The following is a 15,760-nucleotide window of genomic DNA, read 5'->3' as shown; positions in this document are numbered from 1 at the left end:
AATTTTTATACAAAAAAGGTTATTAATGTAACATTGAGGGAGTATTTAATTTATATGCATTTATGAACTGTTTTGAGTTGGATTATATTTTTTAATTTAAAAAACACTTTCAAAGGGCAAGTTGAATCGACCAAGATAAATTAACCTATACATCTCTTCAATTTTGGGTTTTTAGTTCAAGTATTTTTTGAATTTTATATTTTATTAAATTAATCTTTAAACTTTTCTCAATTAGTTACTATTAACACTTGAACACAATAATAAATTTATTAAGTGAAAATGTCATCGTCAACCCATGTGAACTTGTAAGAAAGGGAATGATTAGAGAATATAGAGAAATTTTCGCACAAATACTCTGATACATAAGTCAAATACTGAAGAAGATGAAGAGTTAAATGCTGTAATAAAACCAGTATCGGAGACATACTTCTTTTTGAGATGATGATTTATTTATTTATAAAAAAAATGAAATTTTTTAGGGTCCATTAGAATTAAGATTCTTCCAAATGATGTTTATCCTAATATTTCAAGATTTACTAAGATTAGGATTCTCTTAGATAATGTCTATTCCTTTCACAAACTCTTGAAAATATTTTTGAATATCGGAGTTATTTAGTTTTCGAGTTGTGCAGAACCCCCCCTGATTAGGAAAAAATTACACATTTTTAGCTCAAAAAATAATTTTGGACTTTTAAACTTTTTTGGCTCTTAACGAGCTTTTGTTTATAACACAACAATTATGATACCTCTATGTTACTAACTACATTAAGAAAATTAACTACAAATATAACACCCCTCTATTATTAACGATAGTAAGTAAATTAATTATATATATATATAATTTCGGACATTTAGCCTTGACAACTTATGAATTTCATTTTTTTTGTCAGATTTATTTTTAAACTTTTTTAAAATGGGGCAAACACTTCTTAAATAAAAAATAACACATGCTAAATTAAGTTAAACATATTTCTAATATCTATTAAATTAAGTTAAATTTAATATGAAATAAAAATAAAATATAAATCAACTTGCATGGCTCATTTGAATCCATTGCCAATAGCTAGTGTCCTCGCTTAACTTTGTTAGAACCTATTCTATCAAGTGAATGTAACAATTGGTTGATTTTATTTTAATTATAATGGCAGGAAAAAGAGGAAAAACAGGAGTGGACCCCATTTACTCACTCCCTTAAGTCTTAAAATCTTAAAAGCTAGAGGCTAAAATGATTTAAAGTTTAAATATCTTATGCTCCGACCCATTTTCTGGTTCGTGACGTTGAACTAATTAAGAAATTTTAGATGTTGATATTTAAAATTTATATATAATTTCAAATATTCACATTTCATCATGTGAGTAAAGCACTACTAATGGATGTGACATTTGACAGTACTAGCATTTATCCCGTTGAGCACGGCATGCATGCAGTGAACTGTATAAAATAAGTAAAGCCTTTCTCTTGCTTAAATTTGTCAACTGGACTTATCAATCCCATTGACCACGGCAGGACCCCAATTCAAAAATGCTTATTATAAAAGGACACCAATAATGCAAGTCTTTGGCATATCTATCCATTTTCAAAAATGAGTTCAATGGGTTGCCATTTGCTTGACCTCCAAATCATATTTGTCTTTGGCGTACCAATTTTGTTGCAATTCATAATTCTTCTTCCTCCAACCGCTGCTACTTGGACCGGTAACGAGACAGAACACATGGCATTACTGGCCTTCAAGTCCAAGATTATTCACGACCCGGAAAGAGTTATGGATTCATGGAACGATTCTGTCCACTTCTGCAACTGGCAAGGGGTTACGTGTGGCAGGCGACACCGGCGAGTCACCATCTTGGACTTGCAAGAGAGCAGGTTAGCGGGATTCATATCACCTTACAGAGGAAACTTGAGCTTCCTTCGAGTCTTGTGGCTCAATAACAACACGAATCAAGGCGAAATCCCACCACAAGTTGGCAATCTATTCAGGCTGCGGGTACTAGGCTTGTATAATAATTCATTGACAGGTGAAATCCCAACCAACTTATCTCACTGCTCCAATCTTTGGTATTTTCAAATTGGTATGAACAAGTTGGTCGGTAAACTTCCAAGAGAGCTTAGTTCATTGTCAAAGCTCATTCGTCTTATAGTGGAAGAAAACAATTTTAGCGGAGAGATTCCCTCTTTCATTGGAAATTTTACGTCTCTTAAGTTTTTAAGTGCACCTTTCAATGCTTTCACAGGAACTATCCCAGAGGCCTTGGGCCGGCTCCAAAATTTAACTTTCCTTTCACTGGATGTTAATAAACTCTCTGGTAAGATACCTTCATCTATCTACAACCTTTCATCATTAATTATACTCTCCCTAGTAGAAAACCAACTCTCCGGCAGCATCCCATCAGAACTCGCTTCTATGTTTCCCCAGCTTCAATATCTAGGGCTCGGTGATAACCATCTTACAGGACCCCTACCCGTATTACTGCCCAACTTTTCAAATATAGAATATTTTGAAGTAGAAGCTAACTATTTTAGTGGAAAAATATCAATTGATTTCAAACTCCTGCCTCGCCTCTATTTTTTAAACTTAGGCAACAATAGTTTGGGGACTGGAGAACCTGACGAAATGGATTTTCTTCAATCTTTGGTCAACTGCACAAATTTGCGATTATTGAGCGTTGCATTCAACCAACTAAAAGGATCCTTGCCTAAGAGCATCGGGAACTTCTCAGCCACAATGTCTATCTTAACCTTTCAACAAAACCATATACATGGAGAGATCCCTTCCGAAATAAGCCATCTAACAGGACTAACAAGGCTAGTTTTGGGTGAGAATGAATTCAAGGGCAGAATTCCCTACAACATTGGCAATCTTAAAAAGCTGCAGAAATTGTCTCTTCGTTCCAACAAGCTAGAGGGAGATATTCCCAAGTCGATAGGAAACCTCTCATCCTTGATCCTTTTTTACTTGGAAGAGAACAGATTGCAAGGAAAAGTTCCTGTGACCTTTGAAAACTGCCAACAATTATTATTGTTGAATCTTTCTTTCAATAACCTGATAGGAGCCCTTCCCAAAGAACTCTTCGACATTTCAACTCTTTCAATTTCACTCAATTTAGCATGGAACCATTTCTCTGGGCACCTACCCTTAGAAGTTGGCAATCTAAAAAATTTGGCAGAGTTGGATGTATCTCAAAATGACTTGTCCGGTGAGATTCCAACCACGCTTGGTAGTTGCAATAGTCTTGTGGCCCTTTTCTTACAAGGAAACTCCTTTCAAGGTTTTGTACCTTCATCTTTACAGTCTCTTCGAGGTCTTTCGAATTTGGATCTTTCTCGAAACAACTTTTTTGGTCAAATCCCAAAGTACCTGGCAAAATTCTCTTTGAACAATTTGAATTTATCTTTCAACGATCTTGAGGGTGAAGTTCCGATCGAAGGAGTTTTCTCAAATGCAACTGCAATATCAGTCTTGGGGAATCCTAGACTTTGTGGAGGCGTACCTGAATTACTCCTGCCAACATGCACCATGAAACAATTGAAGAAACATCGCATGTCTCTTAGAATTATCTTGCCAATCTTTATCCCATTTGTGGCAATTGTAGTTGTGGTATCATCGACAATATTTTGTTGCTCCAAGAAGAAAAACAAAGATTTAACTTTTGATTCATTGTCAATGAATGCATTCGATAGAGTATCATACAACAACCTCCTCAAAGCGACTGGAGGCTTCTCTTCAACATACTTGATTGGAACGGGCAGTTCTGGCTCTGTATACAAAGCAAAACTAGGGGAAACAACTATAGCAATCAAAGTGCTTAACCTTCAACATAAAGGGGTGTCCAAGAGCTTCATGGCTGAGTGTAAAGCCTTGGGAAGAATCCAACACAGAAATCTAATCAAGATTTTGACTTCTTGTTCAAGTGTTGATTTTCAAGGCAACGACTTCAAAGCTATAGTTTACGAGTTCATGCCTCGGGGTAGTTTGGAGAGGTGGTTGCATCCGGATCCAAAAACAGAAAACCATCAAAACAATCAAGCCATGAGACTTAATCTTCTACAAAGAATAAACATAGCGATTGATCACTACAAGAAAAATCAGTTTTAGTGACGGGTTTTGTGACGGGGATGCTCCCGTCACTAATTTGTGACGGGTTTAGTGATGGAAAGCCGTCACTAAAGTGGTTTAGTGACGGGCAAAAATTACCGTCACTATTTTGTGACGGGATATGTATCCCGTCACAAAATAGTGACGGAAAATAATCTCCCGTCGCAAATCAGCGACGGGAGCGAGATGTCCCGTCGCAGAACTGCGACGGAACATCAATCCCGTCGCAGTTCTGCGACGGGACCGACGTCCCGTCTCAGAACTGCGACGGGACTGACTTGTCCCGTCGCAATCTTGCCTTTAAAAATCCCCCCCCTTCTTTCCCCCTCCACACTTAACGCCCCCCCCTTCCTCCCTCCCTCACATTCTCTGTGTCTCGCCCCCCCCCTTCTTTCCCCCTCCACACTTAACGCCCCCCCTCCCTCCCTCCCATTCTCTCAGTGTCTCGCCCCCCCTCCCTCCCTCCCTCCCGTTCTCTCACTGTCCCATTTTCATCCTCTTCACATTCCTTGGTTCTTCTTCTTCTCCAGTTAATTTCGTTGCTCTCAAGTAAGTATTTTATGTTTTTTTTATTTTATTTTAGTTTTTATTATATTCTGTTAGTTTAATTATAATTTATTTGTGTTAGTTTAGTTGTAGTTATTTTATTTTTGTGTTAGTTTAGTTGTAGTTATTTTATTTTTATATTAATTAGTTTAGTTTAGTTTAGTTTAGTTTAGTTTTAGTTTAATTGTTTATATTATTTGTAATGCTTAAAAATTAAAATGTAAATAACTATAATTAAATAATTAAACTACAACTAATTAATTATTTAGTTATTTAGTTATTTAGATATGTGACTAGCAAACCCGTCATGTGTAAATAATGTTTATTTTTTTTTTTAAGTTTAAATATATTTTTAATGAAAAATATTGTAATTTTAAATAAAATACATAAAAAATTATATACTAAAAATAAATTTACTATTTAAGAAAGTATATATTTTATTGTCATAAGAAAATATTTAAGTGTATACATTAAAAAATTAAAAAAATTCTATTAAAAATATAAAAGAATTCTATTTAAAATATAAAAAATAAAAAATAATAAATAAAATTTTAATTAAAAATTTTAAAACTAACATATGAAATAAATTAGATAATTATTTTTAAAATTAAAAAGGTATAGATTAAGATTATTATTTAAAATAAAACACTAAAATTGAAAAATAATATGAGAAATTAATTAGATAAATATTTAAATTAAAATATATAAGAAATGCAATATTAAAAATAAAATACAATAAAAAAATAAACACTAAAAATACCCTACCGAATATATTTTCTTAAAAATTAAGGACTAAAAATACAAAATAAAATTTTACCATGAAAAGTTATTAATTTTTATAACAATAAATTTAACCTTAATATTTTTAATAACTCAACGAAAATAAAATAAAAAATGTAACAAATCAAAATTTGAATAATTGTTTAAGTAGTAAAGGAAATAAAAGTTTAAATTGCGTTAGTTTTATTTAATAGGTAATTTATTTTTGTTTTTAGTATGTATGTTGAGTTTAATGATTATTTTATTTAAATTAGTTTAGGTTTTATTTTAATTGTTTATATTATTTGTAATGTTTAGAAATTAAAATGTGAATTTTATTAATTTTTTATAAATTATTTCTATAGTTATTTTGTTATGTAATTATATTAATAATATTTATTTTTTTGTTTTTAATTTAAAACAGATTTTTAATTTAAAATATTGTAATTTTAAATAAAATACGTTAAAAATAAAATACTAAAAGTAAATACAATATTTATGAAAACATATATAATTTTGTTTCCATAAGATTAAGTATAGACATTAAAATTAATTTTTTTTTGTTTAAAACATTAAAAATAATAAATAAAAGTAAAATTAGAATATTTAAAATAATGTACGAAATAAATTAGATAATTATTTTAAAAATTAAAATGACTTTAAAAAGGTATACAATTTAATTTTTTATTTAAATTAAACACTAAAAATTAAAAATTACATGAGAAATAAATTAGATAAATATTTAAATTGAAATATTTATTTATTACAATATTAAAAATAAAATATTATTAATGAGTAATATAATTTGTTGTTATAAAATAAAATAAGTATACTAATGGATTTTAAATTTTAAAGTGAGACATTTATAGCTAACTTAGAAAATATATTAGATACATTATTTTAACCATATTGTTCTTAATTACTCAAATCAAAATAAAATAAAAAATGTAACAATTAAAAATTATAATAATTGTTTAAGTATTAAAGGAAATACAAATTTAAATAAATATTTAAAAAAAATTCAATTCAAACATGTAGAGTGAAGTAAAAATATTAAAATTTATCTTAATTATTTATTATCTTAATTTATAAAAAAGATGCAAAATTTATCTCAATAAATTATTTATTATTATATTTATTTTTTGTTCATATTTATCAATTACTTATGACAGTCTGAAATGATGAAATATAATTTGGTTAGTTTTCAGGATAAAATATCTATTAGGAATCGTGCTTGTTATACAATTTTTTGAATTGAAAATGGAATCTCCGTTGCATCGTCGATGGATTGATAATCGGTGTATGCCAAGAAGGGGTGGGATCACTCCTGAATTTTATGCTGGTGTTGATGAGTTTATTCAACTTGCATCTTCTCAAGAAAGTTTCATAAGGCTAGGAGTGTTGAAATGTCCTTGTATGAAATGTGAGTGTTTGAAGTTTAAACCAGTTAATGAGGTGAAAAGGGATCTTTGTAAGCATGGGTTTATGAAAGGATATTATTATTGGACGAACCATGGGGAAGAAATACCAATAATGCCTCAAAATGTTATTGTAAATGAATATTATAGAGAAGATAATTTTAGAGATCAGTTTAATCCGTATGAGCAAATGGTAATGGATGCAGCAGGACCATCACATGCGCCTGCTACAATGCAAGGAGCGTTTAGCGAAAGTGGTCATCAGTCGTACAATATTGAGGAACCACGTAATGAAAATGCAAAAGCATTTTATGAGATGTTATCTGCTGCACAATCCCCATTATACTCGGGTTGTGATGCAGAGAGTGAACTTTCTGCTACAGTTAGGATGTTGAGCATTAAATCTGATTACAACATGCCTGAAGGTTGTTATAATGAAATCATGCAGTTTATGCAACATACAATGACAACTGGTAATCGTGTGCCCGATGACTTTTATCATACTAAAAAGTTGGTTTCTAAGCTTGGACTTGGTTATCAGAAGATTGATTGTTGTCCAAATAGTTGTATGTTATATTATAAGGATGATCAATTTGAGAGGAGTTGTAAGTTTTGTAGTCATCCTCGTTTTAAGTCTGCAAGAAGTGGCACAGGAAAATTTAAAGAAATTCCTTTTAAGAGAATGTGGTATTTGCCCCTCATACCAAGATTGCAAAGAATCTATGCTTCAACCATTACTGCTTCGAACATGAGGTGACACTATGAAAATCGGAGAGAGTTTGGGGTATTGTCTCACCCGTCTGACGGTTAAGCATGGAAATATTTTGATCGGACACATCCTGACTTCTCTACTGATCCTAGAAATGTAAGGCTTGGTTTGTGTGCAGATGGGTTCACTCCATATGGTCAATCGGGTCGCCCGTACTCTTGTTGGCCAGTAATTGTGACTCCATATAATTTGCCTCCTGGATTATGTTTGAAAAGAGAGTTTATGTTTTTAACGGTTATTATTCCGGGTCCTTCAAATCCCAAAAGTAAGATAGACGTATTTTTACAGCCTTTAATTGATGAATTGAAATTGCTTTGGCACGAAGGAGTGTTGACTTATGACATATCTACAAAGCAAAACTTTATGATGAAAGCAGCTCTGTTGTGGACTATCAATGATTTTCCTACATATGGAATGTTATCTGGTTGGATGACATCAGGTAGATTAGCATGCCCGTATTGTATGGAAAACACAAAAGCTTTTAATCTCAAGTACGGTGGGAAAACATCATATTTTGATTGTCACCGACAATTTTTGCCAATGGATCACCCTTTTCGAAGGAATACAGCTGCATTTCGAAAAAATAAAGTTGATAATTCTTGTCCACCTCCTCGTTTAAGTGGAGAAAACGTATTTGGTAGAGTATGTAATGTCCCGTCTATCTTAGAACAACAAAATTGTGTTATGATCGGATATGGTGTGCAACACAATTGGACAAAAAGAAGTATTTTTTGGGATTTGCCATATTGGAAAGATAATCTTATCCGACACAATTTAGATGTCATGCACATCGAGAAGAATATTTTTGATAATCTTTTCAATACAATCATGGATGTGAAAGGTAAAACTAAAGATAATAGCAAAGCTAGAATGGACTTGAAAGAATATTGCAGGCGGAAGGAGTTGGAATTAGTAGAACGTGGTGGGGGTAAATATTGGAAACCTAAAGCTCAATATACTTTCACAAGAGAACAAAAGTTAAGTATTTTGAAATGGATAAAAGAACTTAAACTCCCTGACGGGTATGCATCTGGATTGGGCAGATGTGTTGATATGAAGAATGGAAAATTGTTTGGCTTGAAGAGTCATGATTGTCATGTTCTTATGGAGCGGTTACTTCCAACGGCATTTTCAGGATTATCAGATCGAATTTGGAGTCCAATAACTGAATTATGCCAGTTTTTCAAAGAAATATGCTCAACAATGTTAAGAACTGAACATTTGGAAGTTATGGAACAGAACATCCCAATCATTCTATGCAAAATAGAGCGTGTATTTCCGCCTGGATGGTTTAACTCAATGGAACATCTCCCGGTACATTTGGTTTACGAAGCAAAGGTCGGAGGGCCAATCCAATACAGATGGATGTATCCATTTGAACGGTAATAAATTTTATATTCATATAATTTATTGATTTTGTCGTATAATTTATTATGTTCTTTTTCATAAATTAAGATAACTTTAAAATGATTTAGGTTTCTCAATACTTTAAAGAAGAAAGTTCGGAATAAGGCTCGCATAGAAGGATCTATTTGTGAGGCATATTTAATTGAGGAGACAGCCACATTTGATTCATATTATTTTGAATCAAATATTCAATCAAGGAGGACGAGAGCCCCTCGAAATGATGATGGGGGAGAATCTACGCATCCACAAATTTCTATCTTCAATTATCCGGGTCGTGCAGCTGGTCCAATGAAAAAAAGATGGTTGGATGTGAATGAGTTCCAAACAGCAAAGTTATATGTCTTGCTAAATACGCCAGAGGTCGAACCTTATATTGAGTAAGAACCCAAACTTAACTATATTAATATATTTATGACTTCATATTAATAATTTTGTTCATATTATGTTGATATATATATTTTAATGTTTCAGCATGTACACAAACATATTACGTGAATTATCGCCAGTAATCAGTGACGAAGAATTAAACAAACAAATCGAGGAGCATTTTTGTGTTTGGTTCCATAATCATGTAAGTTTGTAAAGTTTAAGATATTTCTTAATTTAATATTAATTATGTATACATAAATTGATGAAAATATTTGGTTAGGTGAATTTGAGTGGGGAAGTTATTGCAGACCCACTAATTCAGAGCATAGGGTGGGGGCCAACTCCCAACGTGAAACATTGGGCAATGTATTTCTTCAATGGATACAAATTTCATACTGTTGAATGGAGTCAGAGTAGGTCGACAGAAAATTATGGTGTTTGCGTGTCTGCGTCAGGAGGTGGAGCTTCACATATGAATTATTATGGAAAACTTATAGACATACTTGAGTTAGAATATGCAGGCTTACCAATAAAAAGAGTAATTTTGTTCAAATGTGAATGGTATGATCCAAGTCCACGAGGAACTAAAATTCATGATAAATATGGAATTGTAGACATTCGATCATCAAGAAGATATAGGAAATATGATCCATTCATATTTGCCCAACAAGCTGAACAAGTGTATTACGCGTCTTATCCTGATTACTGTCGTGAAAAAAATGGTTGGATGGTTGTAATTAAAACAAAGGCACGAGGTACAATAAATGCTCCTGAAGCTAACATGGAAGAGCCTTTTCAAGAGGATGAAATATTGCAACGGCCTGTAATTGATGTAAATATTGACCTTGGAGGCACTTTACAAGATGATAATGGGCTAGTAGAGGAAGTTGATGTCTCCAATATTGTTGAGGAAGAAGAAAATGATATGTATGAAGAATCTGTTTCAGAAGAAGACGAGGAAGATATATTATCTGATGACAGAGATAGTGACCAGGAAGACATTGATGAATATATAGAAGAAGATGACTGATAGTTTTATGGTTTTTTTTTTTTTTGTGCATGCTAATTAATAACCTTTGTATTTTTAAAATATGAATATTTATAATTTGTGTACCTGTACTTTTAGTATGATGACTTTGATGTTAATGTAATTTTTTTTCATACATATATAATTATCGAAATAGATGTCAGAACATTCAACACCTTCGGGTAGGGGAAGAGGTAGAAGTAGAACATCTTATAGGACCACACCTTATCCAGATGCCAATTCTGGTTCGCAATATTCTTCTCCTGACTCCACACCTGTTGTTCAATCCACACAATTCAATCTCCAGTCACCACCCCCACCACCACCCTCACAACCTTTTGCTCCCATGCCTCATCAATTTCCATATCCTGGAACCACGATGCCGCCATGGGGTTATTATGGTGTTCCACCAACTTTCTACCCACCAGATGTTGTACCACCGAGTGGCCAATATGTTGGGGGAACTTCTCATATGCCAGACAGACATTCCCCATACACATTCATGCCGACACCGCAAGGACTCAATTCATCATCTGCTTCTGCACAACACTCTGAGCCCATTCCAACTGACCCGGTTGGCATCAGCCAAGGAGACGGTCGAAAATACTTATCTTGCGATGAACAGTGTAATCAGTGAGTATCGTATTTATTATTTTAAACTTATTACTTGCAAATGAATATATATATATATATTTTGTGTTTGACAGTTTTATCCCTGAGAGTGGCCCACCAAGCAAATTAGGAAAGATTTGGAAGGCACGATACACCGAACCGTGGATTCATTGGGATGAAGTGCCAGAAATAATACGAAGGATGTGGCTTGAAGAATTTAACGTAAGTTAATTTATAATTCTTTATTAATATAAGTTTGTATTTAAATTCTTATATATATATATATATATATATGTTTCTTAACTTAATGTAGAAGACGTATTTCTGGCAAGTCGATGAGAATGATCGCATATGGCTCACATGGAATAAGTCTGGTAGACGAAGTTTTAGGAGCCATTTGCATCGAATTAGAAATGGGGAAGACGAAGCAATGTGGATGGATCCCGACGTGCGTAAGGCACTTGATGCAAAGTGGGCAGAAGAAAGCAACAAAAAAATTGCCACACAAAATAAAAAAAATCGTGCTTCCGAGACCGGTGGGTCGCTCCACACTGGCGGGTCCATTCCATTCTCCTTGACTCGAAGAAGGCTGGTAATTACTTATGCTAAGTTATATATATTTTTTATTTTATTTAAATTATAAGTTTACTATATTATTTACTATATTATTTATTAATTTCTTATACAGGCAACTGAATTGAATCGTGAGCCCAATGAGTTTGAATTCTTCAGGAGAACCCACACCAGGAAAGATAATCAAGGAGAAGAAGTGTGGGTCGATGACAGATCTAGGGCCATCGCTGTAAGTGTGTTTTATAAATTAAATTAAAATTTTTATTTTAAAATAATTTTTTAATTCATTTACATGAATGTTTTAATTTTATAGGAAAAATATGAAAGATTGAGTGCGGAGGCATCTTCATCATCCACAAGTACTGGAGAGTCCTCATCGCCTACAGTTAATGAACACGACATCTTCTATCAAGCTGTTAGTGGTCGGAATAGAAAGGGTCGAATATACAGGCTGGGCTCCCAAGCTAATTTGTTATATCCATCTACCACCAATCGATCTAGCCAATCATCTTCACATATGTCACCAGAGTTTCAACAAATGAAACTTAAAGTCACCCAATTAACTGATGAGTTGCTTGAATCCCGGGCTGAGAATCGGCAATTACGACAGTGGCAAGAACAAGTGACAGCGTGGCAGTCAGAAATGAATATAGTAATAAGTAGATTGACAAAACAATCTACTGCAGATGCTAGACCATCGACTGTTCCAGGTGGATCTGACCCGGTAGCTGATCAAGATGAGAGTGACAATCATGAAGATGAAAATGCTAATAATAATGACGATTGATTGTAGTGGAATGTTGTAAACATTGAAGTAAACTTGGGTAATCTTAATATTAATATTAAATTTTAATTTTCTTTTTAATGTTAAATTTGTTATATTTTTAATGTGAATGTGGGTAATATTAATTTTATTTAATGTTATTTTTAATATTTTATTTAAATTTTTAAAAAAATTGTTGTTATTTTCAATTTTTTTTATTCTTATAAAAGAAAATATTAATTTTAATTTTAATAAATATAAATTTTAATTTTATAAATTTAAAAATTAAAAATATATTTTTTGAAATTAAAAATATATTAATTTCATAAAAATATATTATGATTTAAAATAATATTAATTTTCTTTTTAATGTTAAATTTCTTTTATTTTTAATGTGAATGTGAGTAATATTAATTTTATTTAATGTTATTTTTAATATTTTATTTAAATTTTTAAAAAAATTGTTGTTATTTTAAATTTTTTTATTCTTATAAAAGAAAATATTAATTTTAATTTTAATAAATATAAATTTTAATTTTATGAATTTAAAAATTAAAAATATATTTTTTGAAATTAAAAATATATTATTGATTTAAAATATTAATATTAATTTAATTTTTTTTCCAAAATTATTTTTTTATTTATATTAATTTTATAAAATATTAATTATTTATTTAATATTATTTTTTTTATATTTAAAAATATCTGTGACGGGTGCTCCGTCGCAGATCTGTGACGGGTAGTATCCCGTCACAGATTGCTCGTTTTTATTTTAAGAATTTTTGTGACGGGTATAGCCCGTCACAGATCTGTGACGGGGCAGTACTTCCCGTCACAGATCTGTGACGGCTTGCCCTGTTTGTCACAGATTTGTGACAGACTGTCCCGTCACAGATCTGTGTCGGGGCAGTTTCCGTCACAGATCTGTGACGGGGGAAGTTCATCCCGTCACAGATCTGTGACGGGGCAGTACTTCCCGTCACAGATCTGTGACGGCTTGCCCTGTTTGTCACAGATTTGTGACAGACTGTCCCGTCACAGATCTGTGTCGGGGCAGTTTCCGTCACAGATCTGTGACGGGGGAAGTTCATCCCGTCACAGATCTGTGACGGGAAGTATTTCCCCGTCACAAATCTGTGACGGGATGAACTTCCCCCGTCACAGATCTGTGACGGGCAGAACTTTCCCGTCACAGATCTGTGACGGGGGAAATTCATCCCGTCACAGATTTGTGACGGGGAAGTACTTCCCCGTCACAGATCTGTGACGGGATGAACTTCCCCCGTCACAGATCTGTGACGGGCAGAACTTTCCCGTCACAGATCTGTGACGGGGGAAATTCATCCCGTCACAGATTTGTGACGGGGAAGTACTTCCCCGTCACAGATCTGTGACGGGATGAACTTCCCCCGTCACAAATCTGTGACGGGCAGAACTTCCCCGTCACAGATTTGTGAAGGGTAGTACTGCCCCGTCACAGATCTGTGACGGGACACCCGTCACAAATCTGTGACGGAACTGCTATCCCGTCACAGATCTGCGACGGGTAGCACTCACCCCGTCACTAAAATTCTGTCACGCCCGCTTTAGTGACGCTTTTTACCCCGTCACTAAACCTGTCACAGAAAAATTTAGTGACGGATTTTATGTTTTTAGTGACGGATTTTTCCGTCACTAAAACTGATTTTTCTTGTAGTGGACGTGGCTTCTGCACTAGAGTATCTGCATCGCCACTGCCACACACCAATTATTCACTGTGACCTAAAGCCAAGCAACATTCTTCTTGACGTAGACATGGTTGCCCATGTTGGAGATTTTGGGTTGGCTAGGTTAATGTCAGAAATGAATCTAAATCAAAGCAGTTCAGTGGGCGTGAAAGGAACCATTGGTTATGCAGCTCCAGGTAATCATTACAATTGATTATATTTCATTTGTTTACTATTTTTCCAAGGATGACACATAGATCTCATCCAAATAGTGCAGAAAAATGAGTTTTTCTACTATTGATTCATAACAAAATCCATATCAATGTTGAAATGGTGAGTCCCAACAGTTGATTTATTTTGAAAATCTACAGAATATGGGCTTGGAAGTGAGGTCTCAAGAGAGGGGGATGTCTATAGCTTTGGGATCTTGCTATTGGAGATGATGACAGGTAAGAGGCCAATTGAGTCGATGTTTGAGGCAGGTCTCAATCTCCACACCTTTGCCAAGATGGCAATACCTGACCATGTGATGGCCATTGTGGATTCAAAACTCGTGTGTAATGATGAAGAAGAAGTGGCTGCCTTAACCAACAACGAGGGGAGGAGGGCAACCCCCTGTCCAAGAAATAGCAGTAACCAAAACGACTGCTTGATTCGTATGATCAAGATTGGAGTGGCATGTTCCGTGGAGTCATCCCAAGATAGGTTGGACATAAGCAATGTTGTTCGTGAATTGAACATAACCAGGGTCATTTTTCAAGGGCTCCGGAAGGGCAACAATGCTTAGGCGTGACTTCCTACACATTTTCCACCAACCTTATAATGATCAAAGTTCAGTAGTTATTACATATTACCATAAAGAGAGAGTGGCATTTGTGATACTTAAGCATATTTTATTTTTTGATGACTAGCTATGTATCAAACTACATTTGAGTTATAAGTATTTCATAAGTAGATGGACCTTTCGAAGAATGTCTACAATGAAATAGTGTTGTGTGAAATACATGAATGCCATTATTGCCTTGTAACATTGTCTCAAAAAGTTACTTGTTTGAATGGATTGTCAACCAAATATTATTATTGCATTAAAACATACACCTTAAGAGTTTACTTTTAGTCTGCAACCTCCTGCCTGTAAACATCAACATAGATACACTTTTTGTCCCAAAAACACTGCAGTGGACTTAATATATCCGTAAACTAGCACAAAGCAACTGATCATGAGTTGAAAGAATTAAGGCAATACGGCCAGCAAAGACCTAGAATTGGATTGTTAAGGTATAGTTACAGGATGATCGAACATGGTGATGGGGAGATGCCCCTTGAGCGTTTGGTAGTTTGGAAAGGACCGCCACTAAAGAGAGGAAAACAAGTACTTCTACCGAGCGACAACAAACACAAGTTACAGCAATAGACACAAACTTTGATTCCAATAGCTATATTTCATTTTTTTAATTATTAATGCTTGAAACATTAAACAAAAATACTGTTTACATAGTTAAATAATTTTTATACAAAAAAGATTATAAATCCAACATCAAGGGAGAATCTAATTTGTGCATTTATGAACTGTTTTGAGTTGGATTATATTTTTCAAAGGGTAAGTTGCATGGCTCAAGATAAATTAACTTGTACATCTTTTGAAATTTGAGTTTTTAATATAAGTATCTTTTGAATTTTATATTTTATTAAATTAATCTTTAAATTTTTCTCAAAT

At 33.5% G+C, this 15,760-nt stretch overlaps 1 protein-coding gene across 1 annotated transcript; it reads left to right on the top strand.

The window, feature by feature from the left end:
• The first annotated feature begins 1,591 nt into the window (after window positions 1-1,591).
• On the top strand, window positions 1,592-14,845 carry LOC127794224 (putative receptor-like protein kinase At3g47110). Its single transcript, XM_052325169.1, has 3 exons — window positions 1,592-4,063; window positions 14,032-14,240; window positions 14,415-14,845. The coding sequence occupies exons 1-3, from the start codon at window positions 1,593-1,595 to the stop codon at window positions 14,828-14,830; spliced, it is 3,096 nt and encodes a 1,031-aa protein (XP_052181129.1). The 5' UTR covers window position 1,592; the 3' UTR covers window positions 14,831-14,845.
• Window positions 14,846-15,760: the final 915 nt, after the last annotated feature.

Source organism: Diospyros lotus, chromosome 2 (assembly GCF_014633365.1).
Source record: "Diospyros lotus cultivar Yz01 chromosome 2, ASM1463336v1, whole genome shotgun sequence".
In the NCBI taxonomy this organism is placed as follows: domain Eukaryota; kingdom Viridiplantae; phylum Streptophyta; class Magnoliopsida; order Ericales; family Ebenaceae; genus Diospyros; species Diospyros lotus.
This window is presented reverse-complemented; position numbering and strand designations above follow the sequence as displayed.

Coding starts and splice junctions, on each gene's coding strand:
- LOC127794224 (XM_052325169.1), top strand. CDS start 1,593: ATGGGTTGCCATTTGCTTGACCTCCAAATCATATTTGTCTTTGGCGTA. Junction 4,064..14,031: donor CTACAAAGAATAAACATAGC/GATTGATCACTA, acceptor GATTTTTCTTGT/AGTGGACGTGGCTTCTGCAC. Junction 14,241..14,414: donor CATTGGTTATGCAGCTCCAG/GTAATCATTACA, acceptor GAAAATCTACAG/AATATGGGCTTGGAAGTGAG.